The 21,821-nt window shown below is 48.6% G+C and overlaps 1 protein-coding gene and 1 long non-coding RNA gene across 3 annotated transcripts in view; one reads left to right on the top strand and one right to left on the bottom strand.

Moving 5' to 3' along the window:
- Positions 1-1,155: 1,155 nt before the first annotated feature.
- Positions 1,156-5,800, bottom strand: LOC109266513 (uncharacterized). Its single transcript, XR_008422467.1, has 3 exons — positions 5,483-5,800; positions 3,587-3,948; positions 1,156-2,319 (listed from the first exon to the last, which is right to left on the bottom strand). It is a non-coding gene; the product is annotated as an uncharacterized LOC109266513 (long non-coding RNA).
- The window catches only part of ITGB5 (integrin subunit beta 5), a 122,453-nt gene continuing 104,864 nt past the window's right edge, over positions 4,233-21,821 (top strand). The window contains exons 1-2 of one of the 2 annotated variants that reach the window (XM_053903460.1): positions 4,233-4,632; positions 16,015-16,100. In XM_053903460.1, coding sequence (XP_053759435.1) covers positions 4,563-4,632; positions 16,015-16,100 — 156 coding nt within the window. In that variant the 5' untranslated portion in view covers positions 4,233-4,562. The remainder of the gene's footprint in view (positions 4,633-16,014; positions 16,101-21,821) is intronic. The other variant, XM_053903459.1, reaches the window with a different exon arrangement.

The following is a 21,821-nucleotide window of genomic DNA, read 5'->3' as shown; positions in this document are numbered from 1 at the left end:
TTGTGGGTTTGACCCCACATTGGGCCCGCTGCTGTCAGCCTATCAGCCCCCTTCAGATCCTCTGTTCCCCTCTCTTTGCTCGTCCCCCCATTTTTGCTCTCCCAAAAACTAATAAATATTTTTTTAAAGAAATATAATTTGGTATTTTTTTTAAATTTTCAATGTTTACTTTATTTCTGAGAGAGAGAGAGAGAGAGAGAGACAGAGACAGTGCGAGTGGGGGAGGGACAGAGAGAGAGGGAGAGACAGAACCTGAAGCAGGCTCCAGGCTCTGACCTGTCAGCACAGAGCCTGACGCAGGGCTCCAGCTCGTGAACTGTGAGATCATGCCTGAGCCAAAGTTGAACGCCCAACCGACTGAGCCACCCCGCCACCCCTAGAATTTGGTATTTTTAAAATAAAAAGTTAATATTAACTTTAAAGAAAATGTTGTACATGTTTCATAGTCCTATCAATTGCTGCAAAGGAATTTTGTAACATTCTGTCACCAGGGTCATTCATTTCTTGCACTGTGACAAATCATAGGCAGGACTGTTAAAAGCAGAGGAAATGAAGCATATTATCTAAACTAATGTGAACACCCCAGTGTTGTTGTCGTCTCCTCTCACCTTGAATAATGACCTGCATATTAAATTACAACTATGTATCGGCAAAAATTTTTTGATCTGGATTATAGATTGAATTTCACAATGTGCCAACTCACTATGGGAATGAGTTGGCACGTAAATCTGAACTGTGAATTAGAAAAGTTTTAACTAATCTGATTTTTTAACTATTTTTTAAATTATGGCAAAATATACATTACATAAAATTTACCATTTTAGCCATTTTAAAGTGCACAGTTCAGTGGCATTAAGTACGCTCACAGTGTTGTGCAGCCATCACTACAATCCATTCATTCCCAGAACTTTTCCATTACCCCAAACTGGAAATTTATAGCCATTAATTAATAATTCCCCATCCCTCCCCGCTCTGAATTGGGCTATTCTCGATACCTCAAATATGTAGAATCGTATAATATTTGTCCTTTGTGTCTTGCTTATTTCACTCGGCATGTTGTCACAGTTTATCTGTGTTTTTTTTTTAATTTTTTTTTTACATTTATTTATTTTTGAGAAACAGAGTGAGACAAAGTGTGAGTGGGGGAGGGGCAGAGAAGGAGACACAGAATCTGAAGCAGCCTCCTGGCTCTGAGCAAGCGGTCAGCACAGAGCCTGATGCGGGGCTTGAACCCACAAACTGTGACATCATGACCTGAGCTGAAGTGTGATGCTCAACAGACTGACCCACCCAGATGCTCCACAGTTTATCTGTGTTATAGCACGTGTCAGAATTGAATTCCTTTCTAAGGCTAAATAATAGTCCAGTGTATGTAGATACTACATTTTGTTTATCCACTCATCTGTCCATGGACATCTGAGTTGTTTCCACCTTTTGGCTATTTTGAATACTGCTGCTTTGAACACGGGTATACAGCTGTTTGAGTCCTTTTTTTTTTTTTTTCAATTATTCTGGGTATATCCCCAGAACAGCAGTTGCTGGATCATATGGGTAATTCTGTGTTTAACTTTTTTAAATGTTTATTTATTTTTGACACAGAGGGAGAGAGAGAGAGAGAGAGACAGAGCATGAGTGGGGGAGGGGCAGAGGGAGAGGGAGACACAGAATCGGAAGCAGGCTCCAGGCTCTGAGCCATCAGCCCAGAGCCCGACGCAGGGCTCGAACTCACAGACCGTGGGATCGTGACCTGAGCCGAAGTCGGAGGCTTAATCGACTGAGCCACCCAGGTGCCCCTCTGTGTTTAACTTTTTGAAGAACTAACCTTGTTTTAACACTAGAAGACACGTAACATTTCTCTGGGTTATCCTTGCTCAAACCTTGAGAGTGAACCCCAAGCCAACCAGGGGTCTTCTTTGGGCCCGGCAGCTCAGCAGTGATTGGCAATGGGATGTGCTCCCAGCAGAAGGGAAGCCGTTCCAGACGCCTTGGGCACTGCTGCGGGTCTCCCTTTCTGAGCAGGTGCATCTGTACACCCTGACTCTGCCCCTTAGAGGAAGGCAAAGCATTTGAAGGGGACTTCCATCCCCCAGCATAATGAAATGAAGAGTTCTAGGACAGGGTAAAAGGCGCAAACTAGAAACAAAAAGCTTCAGAGGAATTAGAAAAGGCATTTGCAAAATAGTTCTAAGATAATGGAGCATGGAAGAATGCTGTCATCATTTGGGACTCGGCGGCTTATGGCAGGTCTGGGCAGGTTGGGAACTACCAGGTGGGATGGGATAGGGGCAGACTTGATTGCAGCACTTTCCAGGTGCAGTCCTGGTAAACAGGGGTCTGTGTTAGGCCTGTACCCATTAATAACTCCCCATTCCCCCCTCTCTCCAGCCCCTAGTAACTGCTATTATACATTCTGACTCTAAGAATTGGCCTATTTTAGGTTTCTTATATCAGCAGAATCACACAATATTTTTCCTTTTGTGTCTAGCTTATTTCACATAAGCAAATAAGGGTCTGAACTGGGAAACACTGTGTTGGGGGTGGGGGAAGTGATGCACAGAAGATCGGACATCAAAAGGCCTAAACTCAGAGAATGCTTGATACATACAAATTACTGTACTTATCAATGCAATATTTACCCAGTTTTTGAGACTTAACTTTACTTCCATCTAATCCATCTTTCCATCTTTGCCAGACAAATCTGAAATCACCACTTGGCACATGACAGTTCTCGGTTCAAACTGTCTTCTCTAGCTTCCCATTATTTATGACCATTGCCTCCCAAGGTTGGATAAGAGTAGCTCCCAAGGCCATTCCCCTGAGAGGCAGGAAGACACTAGATAGACCTCGAAGGGGGCTGGGCGGGGGGGCGCTCTGCAGCACCAATTCTCTTGGAAAATATTTGGGGATAAGTACGATTTTTACATCAGAACAAACATGGGGATATTGTAGAATCCAATGTTTGCATGCAGTTTAAGGACAAAATCCTGGCCTTCAGTGAAATTTGGAGCTTTTCATCTAGGCCCAGTATACTCCAAGAGGAAGTTTACATCCTTGGGCATCAGGGCACCACCCCAGCAGAGTCTGGGAGGGGAAAGGGGCATGCATATTAAATTGCAAACTCCTTAATCTGGGCAGTCAGAACTATCTCCTGCCTGGCCTCTGGGAGCTGCCACTTTGCTCTTTACTCCTTAACTGCTTCCGTTTTTAGTAAAGGCATTCTGAACCTTTGGACAGGCATCCCAGGTCTGTCACTTCTTCTGGCAAGTTAACACCTCTGTGCCTCAGTTTTCTCATCCGGATAACAGTAGGGTTTTGGGGACGATTATGTGAGTTAACAAGGTAGTTTAGTGCCGTGCCTTGCTAGCACTGTTCTCTGTCCGCGTTAGACATGCCCTTTTCTATTGCCTTTTACATGAAGACTGCCTCTCCTCCTCTTGCCTATAAACCATTCCAGTCTTAACCCATTCATCGTGGCCCAGCTCAAGGCCACCTGTCCCTTCTCACGCGCTGTCAGGGGAAGCTCCCCAATTGCTACTGGTAAGTTCAGAACCAACTCTGCTGAAGGATAAGGTGAAAGCCTGGGCACCTGTTTCTGAGTTTATCAGTTTAGCTTCACGGAAACTGCCAGGGATGAGGAAGGCTAGCGGCATATCGTCCAGGCTCGAATCCTCGAAAACGGCAAAGCGCTTCTGAGGGAAAAGTGGGCTTTACATGTGCCTCCACGCCCCACATGCCCTCCCTTCGAGATCCAGCGCGTCTCCTCTTATTACACCCGCAGGCGCCTCCGTCTCTCCTCGGGGCGATAGAGCTGCTGGAGGTGCGACTTTGGGAGAGCCAGACGGCCAAGGCAGGATCTCACCATACCTGCTCTCCGTCTCGAAGTCTAGCAATTCAAAGTAATCGCGGTTCGCCCCTTGGAGCGTGCCCGTCTTTCCCTGTGGCGCCAGGCTGCTAAGAAAGCAGAGCGAGACCCTCCTTAGCGACTTCGCTCCCCCGGGGCCCCCAGTAAGCGCGGCATAAGGGACTTGCACCTGGGCGCCCCGGGCTCCGCGTCCCCGGGCGGGTCCCCGCTCGGGGCGGAGCTGGCCCGGCCCGGAGCTCGCCCCGCCCCGCCCCGCCGTAAACTGACCGTGTGGCAGCCGAGCGGGGGCTTAGAGGGGGGAGAAGGGGAGGAGAGAGGAGGGAGGAAAGTGGAGCCTGGCGGGCCGGAGGGAGGAAGGGAAGGGGCGGAGGCGGAGGGCAGAGTGTGGCGGCGCGTCCCGGAGCCCAAGTCGCGGCCCCAGCGCGGAGCGCGCCCCTCCCCGGCCCAGAGCCGCCCGCCGGGGCCGTCCCGAGCCGCGATCCCCCGGCAGCCCCGGGACTCGGCTGCGAGCACTGCGGGAGGGATGGTGGTGGCGGGGCGCCGGCCAGCGCAGCCGCCAGCTCCTCCCGCCCGGCCAGGGGGGCTGTGAGCCGGGCATGCGGCTGCGGCCCCCGGCCCTCGCCCCCCGCGCTCCGGCCTCGGCCCCGGGCCCCCGCGGAGCCCGCCGTCCGCGCCGCCGCTGAGGCCGGGCGCCCCCACCATGCCGCGGGCCCCGGCGCCCCTGTACGCCTGCCTGCTCGGGCTCTGCGCGCTGGTGCCCAGCCTCCCAGGTAAGCCGCGTCGCCCGCCGCGCAGAGAAACTTTGTCCCGCTCGGAGCCTCCCGCCGGCGGCGTGGAGGGCGGGGCGAGGGGCGCTGTCTGGGTGGGGGAGCGTCTTCCGGGCTCCCCCCGCCCCAGGGGGCGAGCGGCGGGGTGCCGCCCGGTGGGGGGCTCGCGAGGTGCGTGCGCCACCCCGCGCGCAGCCAGCAGCCGCCCCGGCGCGCTGTCGTCGGCCGCCGGTCAGTCCCGGGCCGAGGAGGAGTCTCCCCTTCCTGTGTAAACAGCCTTGCCCGGCTGCTGACCGGCCCGCGTGCGCCCGCGCCCTCTGCCCGGGGAGGGCCGCCGCCAGCCCTGCGTGGGGGCCGGGGCGCCGCGCTCCCGGGCACAAAGCGGCCCTTGTGGACGGCCGGGGGCGGGCGGGCTGCGGGGAGGCGCCGAGGGATGCCGCCAGTGCCCTGGTCCCCAGAAGGCGAAGGGCAGCGAGGGGGGCGCGAGAGCCGGAGTCCTTGCTGGAGCCACGGCTACTCCGGAGGGCTTGTCTCTTCGAACTGCGGGTGCTCGGGGCCCCTAAGCGCATCCTAGAGTTTCACAGCACCCAGTTTAACGGCCTTCTTCTAAAGTTTAATCCCCTTGCTTCCTCCCGAAGCCACCGCCAAACCCTTGGGACACCGGCGTCCCAAGTCACAGCCCCACCTGGGACTTACCGACCTGACTCCTGCCTGGGTTTATCCCGAGATACACGAAACACTCGCCCCGGAACATTCCCCTAACTCTGGAGGATTCTGGGGCGGAGGGCAGGAGGTGTGCTATTGCTTTGGCGCGATACTGCCAGGGGCTGGAGGCTGTGTGAGGAGCCCTCACTTACCTGCTTAAGTTTTCCGAGTTGGGACGAGAGTGGATGTGGCAGTTAGGAGGCCCCAGAGGAAGGATGCTCCGTTTTTGCGCAGGGGCTGACAGACAGATAAGCCACCCCGAGCCCCTACCAAAAAATCAGGAAGCTCTAGCTTTTCTCCTTTCCCGGAGGAAATAATTGTGTCCTTTATTGCTTCATTCTCTAGCAGGCCCACGATACTGGATTGCTCTTGTGCCTGGCTGCCAAGGGAGAGGGCACTAGTCCCCTACGGGGCCTCATTTACATGAAGACCTGGAGGTTTACCTCTGAGCAGGAGGAGGGTTCTGGGCAAACAAAAACTCCTTTAGGCCCTAATGCAAACTTAATACTGGAGCAAGATATCTTTTATGGGAAAATAATCACTGTAGAACTTGGAGTAGATCAGTGGTTTCCAAACACCCATCTGGCAACCAGTGCCCATCGCTGATGTTTTCATGGGTTCTCAGGGAAATACAGCTCAGAGAAGGATGGCAGCTTGTGGCACACACAGGAGTTTATCTTTGTCAGTGGTCCCCTGCCTCACAGGACTGCCCTTTAATTTGAAATGATGTCTTTTTTATTTTTGGTTGGTATAGTTGGTTTCATTTATTTTATTTTTTTAGTGATTTATAGTGGTGACAGAGGGTAGTTTTTCTTTTTGGCAAAATAAAAAATCTAGCAATCCTGTATAAATTTCCCCTCCTCTTTTTCTGTTTCTTCTGTTCTTTTTTTTTTTTTTTTTAAGTTTATTTATTTGGAGAGAGAGAGGGAGAGAGAGAGAGCTCATGAGCACACAAGTGGGGGGAGGGCAGAGAGAGAGAATCCCAAGCAGGCTCTGCCCTGTCAGTGCGAACCCGATGCAGGGCTCAGACCCACAAACTGTGAGTCATGACCTGAGTCAAAGTCAGACGCTTAACTGACTGAGCCACCTAGGCGCCCCTGTTTTGTTCGCAATGTTCTGTGAAATCCCAAAGTTTGGCAACTGCTAAAGGAGATGATTTCTAAGTTGCCTTACAGCTTGACCTTCTGCGATTCTAATAAAAACTCAAATGTTTCCATTTGTGAAGAATTCTTTTAATATATTGCTTTCCATTTGCATTGTGATTTCCGTTTTTCACAGTTCATATGCATCTTCACAGTGATGTCCATTTTCCGAATGGGCCCAAAAGGGCAAAGTGACTTGCCCACTCTTCCTTATCCACTGATGGATCTCAAAAGCTTTTTGGTCTAGTGCCCTTTGTCCTACATGATGCAGTTTAGGTAGGGAGAAAAGCATTGAGTCTTGGTGGTTTATTTCCAACTCCTTCTGAATTCCCTTTTCTTCTGCTGCTGCCTGCTAGAGCTCAGCCAGCCTGCTGTGGGCCAGCAGGGCCATGATGGAGCAAGCTCATCACTGGCCTCCAGACCGGTCACCTCCCTCTTAGCCCCGGAGCCTCTCAAGGTTAGAAGAGACTGACACATATTTGTGTGATTTCTCCTAGTGCCCCAGGGTTGCTGAGCTGGCTTCACACAGACTTTGAAACAGTTTTTCTTTTCCTTCCCTTTTCTTTTTTTCTTGAGGCCCCACAGGTACTTTTCCCAGAGCTTGTTTCTGTCTCGCTCCTAGGAACGTGACTGGAAAGAAAAACCTTCATTGCCCAGTGAAAGAAAGAGGTGACCCACAGGGCCATGCCTGCCTGGGTGTCCCTGGACCTGTGGCCAAGTTGCACGTCTGTTGCTTTCACTACACTTCCATCCCTGTGCTTAATCCAGCAGGAAGCAGACTTTTAATTTAAGAGGACTCATTTCAAACAAGTCTCTGGCAGGTTGACCAGCCCTCTTCTATTCAGAGTTATCTCCTGCTCTCCTTATCCCATGGCCAAGAGCCTCTGGACAGGACTTGAGGACATGGTCTTCCCACAAAACCAGAGAAGGGCTTCTCTGGGGTGAGGCCTTTGCTCCCTGAGAGGGAAGGGGAGGAGTGTGGTATTGATCCTGCTGCAGGACTGGAGTCATGTTTACTATCATAGTTTATTAAAAAAAAAAAAAAATCATATGTTCCTTTAGTGAATGCCCTGCCAGTTAGAATGCTCTGAATCCTAGGAGAGCCCTGTACTCTATTTAGTGGGCTCCTGCTGACAGTGCTCTCTCCTCCACCACATGTTTCATGGCCTGTGAGGGGGCTGCTGGAGTTCGGCCTTGGGTTTGTAGCTCTCTTCAGGTAACCAGGCCTGGGTCTAGCAATAACGGGGCAGTGAAATGCAAACAGTGGGCTTGGTCTGGAGACTGCTGTTTACCCTGGGTATTTACATTTTAGCTCCATCATCCTTGAGTCGGGGGGAGGGGGGCTTTTTATAAAGGGGATTGAGGCAGAAGAGGGCAGGGTCTAATTAGCTCTAATTAGTATTCTCCTCCTGCTTGTTCTCCGTGCTTATTTAGCTACTGAGGCAACGGAGAATTAAAATACCTAAATACTTGGCAAAAGGCTTTTTGTGCCTGCCTACCCTGGTAACTAGTTTCTCTTCTTGAGCTGGCTCATGGAAATACTCTGAAAAGTTTTCACGATATCAGTAATGTGGAACAATTACTGCCTAAATAATAGTGTCCTTTTCATGTGGCAGTGTGCAGCTGGGTTCGTGGAGGGGGGGGGGGGGTGGCGCGGACATCTCTTTTCACAGGTATTTTCTGTTGGCTGGGGGTGAAGCTTCAAAAAGCCCACTGCTATAGTTTGTTTGCTTTCTTTCCACTTGGAATGGGATTAATGGCCTTTATAAATGTAAAGGAACACGTTATTTATAGGCCCTATTTGTTTGTGAGGCTTCTTCTTGCTTCTGTTGAATGCAGGGTTTGATTCCTGGGCCACCTGGTGAAAAGTTTGCTCATAGACAGGCCTTGACACATCCCCTGTGGTGGATGCTGGAGGGGCAGGTAGTGTGGCCTACCCTCCTTACTGGATTCCCTCCCTCACTCACTCTCCTCCCCTAACACCACCAGAGTTTCTGAGATGCTTGCTTGTTTCGTATAGCTGGGGCCTGCTCCTGCTCTTGTCCCCTTTACCTATCCTCAGCTCTCACTCAGAGTGATTCTGTTAAAACTCAAGTCAGATCATGCACTCTGCTTAAAACCCTCCAGTGGCTTCCAGAAGTCCTGACAGTGGCCTGCCAGGCCTCTCTGGGAACTCTGACTTCCCCGACTTTATTTTTCTCACCACTCCCGCTGGCGCACTTGGCTCTCCCTTTTCTTCCAGCACGCCACCCATGCTGCACAGCGGGCCCCTCTCTGGGCCTGGGGTACTGTCTCCCCAGATATCCATAGGGCATGCTGCCTCCACCTTGCAGCCCTTTCTTGGCAGTCTCCTGCTCAGCAAGTTGTCCCTGGCCACTCGCAACTAAACCTCCTGCCCCACATCCTTCCTGTCTCTTTTCTTTCCTTAATTTTTCTCCTCAGCCCTCATTGTCATCTCGTGTACTTACTGATCTTGTTCACTGTCAGTGCCCTCTCCCCCCAACCCCCAATGAGGATTCTCCCCCAACCGGAAGCACCGTGAGGGCAGAGAGTTCTGTTGATTTTGTTTATCACTGTGGCCTCTGCCTAGGATATTGCCTGGGTCATATTTGTTGAATGGACGGATGAGCTTGAGTCTTGGCAAGATTTTTTGAGCTGGAATATATGATAGAGGCCGTGTATTGCACCCCCTGAATTGTTTGCATGAGAATGCTGAGGCCTGGAAAGAGTAAGTGGCTTGCCCAAGGTCATGTGGCCAGTAAGTGGCAGAACAAGTACTTGGATCTTTTGTGTCCAGGATAGCCTCTTCCCATAATTCCAGCCCAAATGTCCCCTCCTCTGTGAAGCCTACTCTGCCCCCTTTGGGTAGGTGGAATTGGCCTGTCCTTCCCTTGCTCCCACAGCACATTCTGTTACACTAGGGGCCGGGTGTCCCCCTCACATACTGCGTGGCAAATTACCCAGGCCTTATTTACCTTTAGGTTCCTAATACAGCCACAATGGATCCCCCCTCCCATCCCCACTCCACTACCCCATGGTTTCAGTGGTCTTTAAAAAACCCCTCAATTTTCTAAAAACGTAAATCAGTTTTAGATATACAGGAAAATTGAGAAGATAGTACAGAGAGTTCCTATATACCCCACACCCAGTTTGCCTATTATTAGCATCTTACCTTAGTACCGTATGTTTTTTACAATTAATCAGCCACATTGATACATTATTATTAACTACAGTTCACACTTTATTTTTGTAATAATTTTTTTTAATTTTTTTTTTAACGTTTATTTATTTTGAGACAGAGAGAGACAGAGCATGAACGGGGGAGGGGCAGAGAGAGAGGGAGACACAGAACTGGAAGCAGGCTCCAGGCTCTGAGCCATCAGCCCAGAGCCCAACGCGGGGCTCGAACTCACAGAACGTGAGAACGTGACCTGAACTGAAGTCGGACGCTTAACCGACTGAGCCACCCAGGCGCCCCTGTAATAATTTTTTTTAACGTTTATTTATTATTGAGAGATAGAGAGACACAGAGCATGAGCAGGGGAGGGGCAGAGAGAGGGGGAGACACAGAATCTGAGGCAGGCTCCAGGGGCTGAGCTGTTGGCACAGAGCCCGATGCAGGGCTCGAACTCATAAACTGAGAGATAATGACCAGAGCCAAAGTCAGACGCTTAACCGACTGAGCCACCCAGGTGCCCCAGTTCATACTTTATTTTATTTAATTTTTTTTTTTTTAATAAGCCCCAGGCCCACTTAAGAAAAAAAAAAAAAGAAAAAATTTGAACTCACAACCCAGAGGTTGTGAGTCACATACTCTACTCATGGAGCTAGCCAGGTACCGCTGAGGTTCATACTTTAGTCTGATTTCTTTAGTTTTTACCCAATGCCCCTTTTCTGTTCTAGGATCCCATTCAGAATGCCACATAAATTGAGTTGCCTTGTCTCAGTCTCCTTTGAACTGTGACAGTTTCTCAGTCTTTTCTTGTTTTTGATGACCTTGACAGTTTAAAAAAATGTTTTTTAATGTTCATTTTTGAGAGACAGAGACAGAGCATGAGTCGGGGAGGGGTAGAGAGAGAGGAAAAGACAGAATCTGAAGCAGGCTCCAGGCTCTGAGCTGTCAGCACAGAGCCCAATGCGGGGCTCAAACTCACATGTGGTGAGATCATGACTTGAGCTGAGGTCGGACACTCAGCCACTGAGCCACCCAGGCACCCTGATGACTTTGACAGTTTTGAGGAGATATTTTGTAGATTGTCTGATGTTTTTCCTCATGATTAGGCTGGAGTTATGGTTTTTGGAGAAGGCCATAGAGGTAATCAACTGCCTTTTTAAAAATTATTATTTGAATAGGTATTATAGTCACATGATTTTTTTTTTTATAGTATAACAATTGTACAGTGAGAAATCTGTTTTCCATTCTCAGTGCCCATCAGTCTAGCATATTGCCCTGACTCCTTCCCTCACATATTACCCCTGTTAGGTTTCTTATGTATCCAGGGTGTTTTCTACACGTATGTTACAGATATCCCTCCCCTGGGGCACTTGGTTGACTGAGTAGGTTAAGCCTCCGGCTCTTGATTTTGACTCAGGTCACGATCTTGTGGTTTGTGAGTTCAAGCCCTACATCAGGCTCTGCCCTGACAGTGCTGCTTGGGATTCTCTGTCTCGCTCTCTCGCTGCCCCTCCCTTGCTCTCTCACGCTCTCTCTCTCTCAAAATGGATACATAAACTTAAAAAAATTAAAAAGCAAATATTCCTCCCCTATGTTTGTTGAAAGCACTATACACACTGTTGTATATTTTATTTGCCTTTTATTTGCAACTTAATATATCGAGGTAAGGTTCGTATCAGTATATAGGGAGCATGCGCATTCTTTTTTAAAACTGCATATTATATGCAAATATATGAATTTGTTTTAAAAATACAAGTCATATCTGTCAAGCGGGGTGTTCTGCAGATGTGTGATGTTCAGAAAGGTAGTCTAAGAAGGGAACTGGCCTTCCTGAGACATATATTTACAGTTCATGGTAACATCTTTGGACCAACAAATAGTTGCTAGATTTTGTACCAGAAACATTTCATCTATTGTATGAGAAGTATGGGGGGCGTGGTTCAGGATATGAGGAGAGGCACTCCATCGTTGCCACTTTTTCTTTTTTTTTTTTTTTTAATTTTTTAATTTTATTTTTGGGACAGAGAGAGACAGAGCATGAACGGGGGAGGGTCAGAGAGAGAGGGAGACACAGAATCGGAAACAGGCTCCAGGCTCCGAGCCATCAGCCCAGAGCCTGACGCGGGGCTCTAACTCACGGACCGCGAGATCGTGACCTGGCTGAAGTCGGACGCTTAACCGACTGCGCCACCCAGGCGCCCCCGTTGCCACTTTTTAAAAAAGAAAACAACAATAATGAAATGTCTTTATTTTCTGTTGTCTTGACAACAGTGACTAAAATGTAATTTAGGATCATGAGAAACCCCGCTTCTTGCTTGAATCATGAAGATGACACACACATGAACCATTCTGAATGTTACGATCTGTTACTGTTAATGTGCTTTCTAGGGTGAGAACACACCCTATATACTCACGATGCTTTTCCCACTCTCCCGGCTGAATAGTGTCATGTCCCCTCTCTCCCTGCCAGTATAGGGTTATTCTAGCTTGGTACTCATTTCTGTTAACCCACTGAATGTTTTGGATCAGGAAATTCCACCTGCTGGATGTGTGCTGTAGCAGGTGTTGTCTGACCTTGGACATGTGGGGTGGACAGAGATGGGGAGAGACTGCATGGAGGGAGGCTGGCAGGAAGCCACTGCAGGAATCTAGACTCAGTGCAGAGGGCCTGGCTTGGGCATTGTGGGGCCAGAGAGGGCAGGCAGGAAGGGCTGGATTAAAAGCAACATTTCATGCATCTTGAAGGAATGATCGACCGGACGTGGTAGCTGCCTGGATATGATTGATGAAAGAGAGGGGTGAGTCAATGAGTTTCGGAAGGAGAGCATATTTTTAGATTATGGTTTGCACTAAACCCTGGCTTCGGGGGTGTTAAGGGCTGCAGGCAGTTGCAGTTGGACTGGAAATAGTCACAGTGCAAACCAAGAAAAGATGTGGCCATCGTCTGGGCCACTAGTGCCTATTTCCATGACCTAGACACGACACTCTGACATTTGGGAACTCTAGCTGTTTAGCTTTTTATTCATTGCTTCCGTCCTTTCAAAATGCTGTTGGTGCCGAGTGACTCATCCAGCCAAATCCAAACTCTGAAATATTAATAGGTGGAGAGAGGAGAAATGCCAAAGGAAGAGCTCTGGTGCTGTGGTGGGTGTCAGCGCACAACCTATGCTTTTGGTTCCTGGAGTGCCTGTCTGGTCCCTGTTACCTGGTACACTGAGCTCCCGGGGAGCAAGGCTCATTCATCTCTGTATTTCTAGAATCCCCTAGTGCAGAGCTTGGCATTTAGTACATGCTTCGTGCAGGCTTTCTTGAATTTGAATTTGGCCCAGGAGCCTAATTTTAGAGGAATCATTTCGAGGGCAGCACAACTACTTTACTGTTGCTTCTCAATATGTAATAATGGAATCAATTAGGAAATCAGGACAACACGTATTTTACAGTTGTTCAGTATGTTTTCATAGCAGATGTCTGTCCCATCCTTTGAGCCTCTTCAGTATTACCTCCAAGCTCTTGTAGGCTGACAAAACAGAAGACCAGAGCCCAGTCTGTCTGGGTCCGCACTGAGGAGCCTTATTGCCTTGAGCTCAAGACCCTCCACCCAAGTTCCTAAAGCTCAGTGATGAATGGGGCCCTGGTATTTAGAAAGTGGTCTTTGTGAATTTCTGTGCATCTAAGCAGAGACACGAATAAGACAGCTGACCTCAAATTCTTTTCTGATTGAGAGCCTGTTATAGATCTCCTCAAGGAGATCCCAGAGCTCACTGGTCACACTGCCCTGAGCCTGGGCTGGGTCAGGGATTGCCAGGCAGGTCCCCGATTTGGGCACTTGCTAACCAGCACCCCTTCTGACCTCTTTCTGGCAGACGGGGCTCCTTGTTTCAAGTCACTGACTCCTGTTTTCTCATGTTTTCATCTCTAAAATGAGCTGACTTGGCCAGCTCATTTTAAAACAGTTCTAGCTCTGAGGGTCTTCAACTCCCATGATTTTATGGAAATGATTTTGGGTGTCAAAGGAGATGGTGTGCCACAAGGACCTGAATTTTTTTGTTAATTTTTTAACATTTATTTCTTTTTGAGAGAGAGGGAGGGGCAGAGATAGGGACACAGAGGATCCCAAGCAGGCCTCATGCTCTGACAGAGCCATATGAACCATGAACCCATGAACCATGAGATCATGACCTGAGCCGAAATCAAGAGTCACCTCTTAACCGGCTGAGCCATCCCAGGTGCCTCTAGGGCCTGAATTTGTACTTGATAAGGAGAGCAGGGGGAAAGTCACTTTCATTCTGGATTTGATCCCTCCATCCCCATTTGAGTTTCTGACACGTAAGGAGATTTGACCACAAAGTGGAACTGGCATTTTGAAACTCTTCCTGCCTACATATTTTTTTAAGCCTATTTAAAAGTCATCAAGTGAGTGGATTCACTTTAAAATGAGAAAGGAACTTGTCAGTGCAAGCAGGAGGCAGGCAGGCCCAAATTCCCAGTGGGCTGGATTCAAAGACCTTCTTGGTTAGTGTTTGGACCTGGGAAGGGCTCTTCTGCTGAAATGAGGTTATGCATGCTATCCCAGCTTGTTTCTCCAGCGAAATGCGTTCTGAGTCCAGGGCTTGCACCCAGGAGGTCCTGTTGCAGTCCTGGCAGTGAGATTGGAGTCCCCCAGCTCTGTGGGTGTGGCAGGGGCTCAGCAAGACGGCTGGTGGTGCCCAGGAGCCCAGAGTGCAGCATTGAGCTGGGGGAAAGCATCTGACTTTACTCTCTCTGGGCCTCCAAAGCCCTTCCTCCTTTCTTCCCAGCATCTCTGGTCCTGCTAGGGTCTCCTCCCTTCCACCCCGGTGGCCATTCTAATCCCAGATGGTATTTGTTCCCTTTAGTGTCCCTCGTGGTGACTAAGTGCAGCTCCCTGTGTCTATTTCTGTTGTTTTACTGCTAGTGGCAAAGGAGAAGCAGGGAGTTAAAACTAGCAAATTGGGGAAATGCTAGGGTTTCAAGAGGTCTTACAATAGTTGTTTTTATGGTATTTCATGGAGTTCCCTATATTTTCCCCCTCCACTCTCCCTTTTAATCTTTTCTGGCTGTTTTTCCCCTTACAGTTTGGACCCTTCTTTCTAGGGCTGGTGGCCCTGGGTTTCTCTTTTTTCCATCAGTTCAGTGGACATTCTCTCTTCTTGAAATTCAGGGCAATGACCAGAAGAGACTAGTGGGTCCTTAGTGCTATGAGAGCTGAACAGAGAGCCATGTTCATTCAGAGAAATACCAACATCCTCTCCTCTTGGTCAAAAGAACTGTGTCCTTGATGTTTCTGAGAAGAAGGAAAAGAAAAGAATGATAAGTTTCAAGGTTCGCAAGATTGAAGAAGGGTGGGTGCAGGTGTGGGTTAGGGAGTTGAGGGGGCAGCGAATTTAACTTCACCACTGCAGTTTAGCACCCCCCTCGGGAGACCCCTCCCCAGATTAATGGGAAAGAAAGGACTGGTCTTGGTTTGAAATAAGTAAGCTTTACGATGGTAAAGAAATTCCCTTCTAATCTTAGTTTCTGATTTTTTTTTTTTTTTAAATCAGGATGGGTTTTGAATTTGGTCAAATGCCTTTTTATTACCCAGTGAGGTGATGATATGGTTTTTCTTATTTGACCTACTAGTAGGTATACTGAATTAATGGATTTTATCTTAACCCATTAATTAATTAATTTCAGAGAGAGAGTAAGAGTGAGTGGGGGAAGGGCAGAGAAAGAGAGGGAGAGAGAGAATCCTAAGCAGGCTCCCCACTGCCAGCGCAGAGCCGGATGTAAGGCTCCAACTCGTGAATCATGAAATCATGACCTGAGCTGAAACCAAGAGTCAGATGCTTCACTGACTGAGCCACCCAGGTGCCCCTCTTTTTTCTTTTTAATAAGGATTTTATTTTTAAGTCCTCTCTCTGGTCAATGTGAGGCTCGAACTTACAGCCCTGAGATCAAGAGTTAGAAGCGCTTCCCACCGAGCCAGCCAGGCGCCCCTCTTTTTTCTTTCCTTTTATCGTACAATTTCTTTTTGTCATTTTGGGTGGACTGAGTGTAGTGAGGCCTTCTGTGAGGGAGGCCCTCCTGTGTGATGGGGCTGGAAGTCCACGGGGATCCAGCAGAAGTAATGGGAGTTGCTCACACTAGTGGGCACGCTCGGTGAGTGCTTCAAAAACTGTCACAGCGTTTAGGGCACGGCCAATGAGCCTTAACCTGCGATTAGCACTGGGGCCTGTACCCTTCAGCCTTACCCAGGCTCCCTGTTAAAAAAGGAAGTGACCCCTCCCCCCACCCCATACAAAAGCCTCATCAATCAGGTTTATGGCCTGGAACTAATTGGTGCATCTTTATCTTTCTTTGAAGGTCTTAACATATGCACTAGTGGAAGTGCCACCTCCTGTGAAGAATGTCTGTTAATCCACCCGAAATGTGCCTGGTGCTTCAAAGAGGTACGTGGCGGGGGTGGGGGTGGGGAAGAAGGGGCAGGCTACCCCACGGCTCGCAAGTTGACTGCGCAGAAAATTCTGCAGACTGTGTCTTCCTCTTTTTTTCTAGGGCATTTATAACATGGGTCTTCAGATCGTGTTGAGTGTTTTCACCCTATTTTAGGAAAACAGGGCCTTCCTTCCCCTTGTGGGGAAGCCAGTTATGACCCTCGTATGGTTTTCTGCTCTTTGGTAAGAGATGTGAGCATGTGAAGTGAGTTGTTGTGTGACAGTTCAGAACCTACAGTGGTGGGTGGCATGTTGGTGGAGGCCAGCCATCTTCATGGGGCTCGTCTGAGGATGAGTATTATGAGTCAGCCTTTATGGAATAGTTAAAAATAATGGTTGCTGTTTCTTCCCACCCTGTAAGAAGGGTTATAAGTTCAGAAAGATGTTAGGCATACTGCTTTCATAAAGCGACGCAAATACCAGAGCTTGGTGCCCTCGTCAGCAAATGATCAATTTCTAAAATTCCTCTCTTGAAGGACATTTCTGGATTACTTGTCAAAACTATTGTCAGAAGCACAGGGCACAGACCTTCTTTGCACAAGCACCCTGTTAAGGTTATTTTTTGAAGAAGCTAAGACTTGCTATCTCGCACTGGCTAAGTGTCTGCAATTCAGTGCGTGGGGCCTGTCAGGAGGACAAGAGAGGGGTCCTGGGAGGCCACGCTTCTTCACCACGATGCAGCCTCGGAGCCTAGGGATTGGTTTCCTCTTTGATGGCTACAGATGGTCGTGCGGGGAGCCCCGCTAGATACTGCACACCTTTTACGTGGCATCTCCAACCCTCACAACAGCTCCGTCAGGTAGGTGGGAATAACAGCCATTGTATTGATGAAAATTGAAGGCTCAGAGAGGTGAAGTGACTTTTTCAAGACTACGCACTGTGCCAAAGCTGAGTTTCAGTCTGCCTTCTTGGACTTCTGAGTCCAAGCTCTTTCCTCGAGGCCACTTGGCCTCTCAAGTGTGACCTCTCTAGAATTTTTTTTTAGTAGAGAGTAAGATTACTAAATAAATTACTCCAATCCCAATAAATTTATCCCAAGAAATCTTCTCAATGTATGAATCTTCATTGTGTTTGTGCTTAATTGTGGTGTGTTTATTATGAAATTTCTTTAAAACCTTTCACTGGTACCCTATGACTTGCATGACAAATCCGAGTTCCTTGGCCCCCACCTGCCTCCCCACCATCATCACTTGCCTGCCCCCAGCACTTTGGTCAGAGGCAACTACCCAAAGATCCCTAGAGAGCCCTGCCTGATGAATACCCTCATGGTTTTTCCTGTGTGTGCTCCTGTGCTTCCCCCCTTTTCCTGACCAACATTTGTCTTCCCCCGTTTTCAAGAATCAGTCCAAGACTCATCTCTTCTATGAAGACTTTCATGGTTTTCCCAGACACATCTGTCCACCTATCCATCCCTCAGTCCATCCACGCCATTTGGCAAGGAAATGTTATCTTTCTCTTCCCGAATGTTGGGGCAGGGGTTTTATCTGTTTTCTGCATTGCTGGATCCCTAGTACATAGAGCGTTAACCTGGCACACAGTAGTTGCTCAATAAATACTGGCTGAAGGCTTTCACTGGATTGCTATTGATTATCTGCACGTGCAGGCCATGACCACCTCTTTGTCTCCCCGTATTCTGTACTTCATTGGTAGCACTTATAACCTTTTATTGTTATTAATTTGTTTTCAGGCCGGTTACTGACTAAATCATCTTCTTGAAAATCTAAACTATGTCTTACTCATCTTGGCCGCTCCAGATTCAGCCAAGAATCTGGCAGAAATTCATATTGGATAAAAGAGGTGGGCTTAAACAACATGTCGTTAGAAAACCAAAATTTAAATCTCAGTTTTGCCATATTTCCTCCCAGTTTCTTGATATGTAAAACAAAGGTGACAGCTCCCACCCTCCAGCATAACTGGGAGTGTAGAATGAGATCAGGCCGCGAGAGGGTTTGTGAATGGGACTGCTAATTAACAGAATCAGTATTATCCAGCAAACTGCTTCTGTTGTCAGTGACATTTTCTAGTAAATGTAGGCAGTGGGATCTGGAAGCCAGGGTCAGTGGTCTGCTTTGGTTTTCTTCCTTTTCTTGTGCTAGTACCTCCACGAGTCTGATGTCCTAATATTGATAGTGAATGACATTATCTCAAGGAACATGTCATTGTCCCAGGCCACACTTGGGTTCCCTCTCTAGCCCATCTGGTTCCCTGTGCTTTGGCGGAGCCTCAGTCTTGGCTGAAGAACTCCTCATTTTCTTGGGGCGAACTGCCCCTGGGGCCTGAGTGTATTTCAGGGAGCTGAGTTTGGAGAGTTCAGGAATAGTTTTTGATCAGTCTCTGCCCTTTAGCAAGACAGAGTAAGTGTGGCCGAGTGCCTTCTTAACCATATATCCTGGGACGTCATCAGAGAGGTAATGCGTGGCCAAGAGTGTATGATGTGTATGTACATTGAGGGCTGGTGCCTAATGGACAGCCAGGGAGGGCCAGGTCCCTAATCAGTGTGTTTGTGTGGATTCCGATCCACCCACCTGCCTTGTCGTTGCACACCAGCACGGATTAATCTCAGAACATATTCCATCAAGACTCCCCTGCTCTTGAACTCACCGTGCTTTCTTATTTTACTTGAGGTGGGGTGAGGACCCTCACTCTGCATTTAACATTCCTTGTGACCTAATTCCACTTCTTTTATCCAGTCTGCCCTCCCATTACTCTATTCTCCCACAGGTATCGAGTTTGAGTCTGCCCTTGTTCAGCTCCTGCTCAGCACCTCACTCTGGTTCTCTACAGAGTTCTGCTGCGTTGCCTCTCTCTCTCTCTCTCTCTCTCTCTCTCTCTCTCTCTCTCTCTCTCCCTCTCCCTCTCCCTCTCCTTTCTTAAGATTTTATTTTTAAGTAATCGCTATGCCCAACGTGGGGCTCGAACTCACAACCCCAAGATCAAGAGTCACATGCTTTACTGACTGAGACAGCCAGGTGCCCCCTGAATGGCCTTGTCAACCTGGCTCTTTTGCTCTCTTGTCTTTGCTTGCTTTCTTTCTTTCTTTCTTTCTTTCTTTCTTAATTTTTAAAGTTTATTTATTTATTTTGAGAGAGAGAGGGAGAGAGAGAATCCCAAGCAGGTGCTGTCAGCACAGAGCCTGACACAGGGCTCGAACTCACGAACTGTGAGAGCATGACCTGAACTGAAATCAAGAGTGGGATGCTCAACCAACTGATGCCAACCAGACATCCCTCTTGTCTTTGTTTCCTGATGTAGTTTACTGGTGGCTTCAGACTCACCCTCTGGCTTCAAGACCAGAATTGCCAGGCTTTTTTGTACTCTTAGACCAGGAGTGTAGGAGGCTGCCTGTCCTCACCTGTTCCCATTGCACACCTCAGCCCCTGCCCCTCATACTTTGTGATACCCCCATGGCCCCTGCTTCTCAACCAGCACGAATACTTATGGGGCTCTTTGTACAGCACAGGATGAAGCACACAACAAACCCCAGCAGCTTATTATCCATTTTGTCTGTCATTTTTTTTTTTAGTGGAAAATTTCCCCTGATCTAAGATTATAAGTTTCACAACCCAGTTAGCTGTGAAGAGGAATTTGCAGGGCATGGTGTGTGTGTGTGTGTGTGTGTGTGTGTGTGTGTGTGTGTGTGCGCGCGCGCGCGCTTTCGGAGGCCCCGGGCAGCCTGCATTGTTTCTACACACACTTTCTTCTTGCCTATGACCCAGTCACATCACTTTGCCTATGTGCAGTGAGAACTGGGAGACCGGACCTAGCTGAGTGCCCAGGGAGACCCTGTGCATGAGCAGAATGTGCTCGAAGCAGGGAAGCCAGTGTGACTTGTAGGAGGATGGTGGTTTGGGAGAAGTGGACAGGGCTGAAGCACCCAGCCTCCCTATGAAGATAGAGGGAGCAGAGTTTGTGCGAGTGGAGACAAAGATAGGCTAGGGGATTGCATACAGGACTGGGGAAGTGGGGAGTCTGTTGGGCATGACAGTGAGGCACCTTGTGTCCACGGCAGCGCAGGCTGCTGAGAAGCCAGAAGGAGAAGAACCAGGGAGGCTGGCCTGTGGTGTTTTGATAGGAGGAAACGGGGATGGACGTGGAAGAAGACTGGGGAAGCCTGGGCCAGGGTGAGGGGTCTTTGCCGGGGAGGTAGACATGGAGAGTCAGAAATGAAGGGTCAATAGGGCCGGGTGCAGGAAAATGAGGAAGGGGACTTTTTAGAAGCTGGGAAAGAAGACAGGCCAAGCGGACCTTCTGGGGAAATTATGGTGGCTGGGGCATAAATGACACATTGCCTGTATTTTCCTTTGAGCTAGGAGGAAATGAAGAAAAAAAAAAATGAGCATTCACTCCAGCTCACAATAAAATATAGATTCTTTGAGAGCATCTCTTTGTGGTCATGAAAGGAATAATCTTGACCTATTGTGGATGCTTCATAAATATTTGTTCAGTGAATTAAATGAGCCGCCTGAAAGCTGCCGGAGGGATTTCTCCATCCCTGGGGCAGAGGGTACATGTGGGAGGGTGTTGCTTATGCACAGATTTTGGTTTGGATCGCTTACCCTCTTCCCTCACTGCCCCCACATCCACTCGGGCTCTGAGGGGCTAGCCTGGCCCTGCCATATCCCAGGAAAGAGGCCAGCCTCAGATGGTGGTCAGCTCCCCACCTGTGCCCACTTCTCTGCCAGGCTCTCTGCCCATTCACAAGTTTGTTTCTTCCCTTTTCATCCCAGAAATTGGGACTGTCTCTTTCCTGCCTGGGTTCCTCTTCTCCCAGGGCCTGCAAGTTTCTCAGCTCACCCACCCCTGCTGTTTCAGAGACAAACAAAAATCCACCCTTTCCCCCAAACCACCACCCACATCTTCTTAGAGTTTGAACCTTCAGCCAGAGTAGGCAGGATGGGGTGCAGATAATGTAATGACTGCTATGACACAATCACTAGAACCTGAATGAACCTGTTCGCACTGGCGGCGATGCAGGCACAGGCCTTCACTGCAGGGAGAGAGATTTTGGTGAGCCAATCGTACAGGGAGTTAGGTGTTACAATGTTACAAACAGTGGAGCTCACTGTATCTTCTACATGGTAGGTGATGGAGGCAGTGAAAGGGAGCAAGTTAAAACAACTTGCAAAGGCCAATGTGGTAGCAAATTAAAAGGGATCTAAATTTGGAACACTTCCGTTTTCTTTTTTATATCACAGCATAGTGACTAAAAGCCATAAAAGATGTTTCAAGTTCCTGTTCCCATTCTGTTGCTTCTTTTGGAAGTTTGCCTGTAATGCAGTTTCCTTTTATGAGTCCTTGGAGGGTTGATGGATGCGTTTCTGGAGATCATGGACAGATGCTTCCTCCATGAAGTGAAACTTTTAGCATCGAGCATCGGGAGCACCTGCAACGGTCGAGCTGTGCCCAATTAGAAGCCCTTCCTGAAACTAGTTTCCATTTTTCCAAGTTGAGATGAAGTCCCCACTCTCCTTCCGTACCTGTTTTTCTGCATAAGAGAGAATATTTATCCTCCAAGTTTGATAGATGGCAGGAAGATCTCTGCCTTGGGGGCAGCAAGGAAGTACTAAATTCAGAGGGATGGAATCCGGGGACCCAGAGTTAGTTTCTTGCTGCAGAATTCAACCATGGCCTTGTTTGAGATGGAAGGTAGGTGATGCAAAGAGCACTGCGGTCCAG

The sequence above is a fragment of the Panthera pardus genome, unplaced genomic scaffold, assembly GCF_024362965.1.
Source record: "Panthera pardus isolate Hobbes unplaced genomic scaffold, ASM2436296v1 HiC_scaffold_16, whole genome shotgun sequence".
NCBI lineage: Eukaryota > Metazoa > Chordata > Mammalia > Carnivora > Felidae > Panthera > Panthera pardus.
This window is presented reverse-complemented; position numbering and strand designations above follow the sequence as displayed.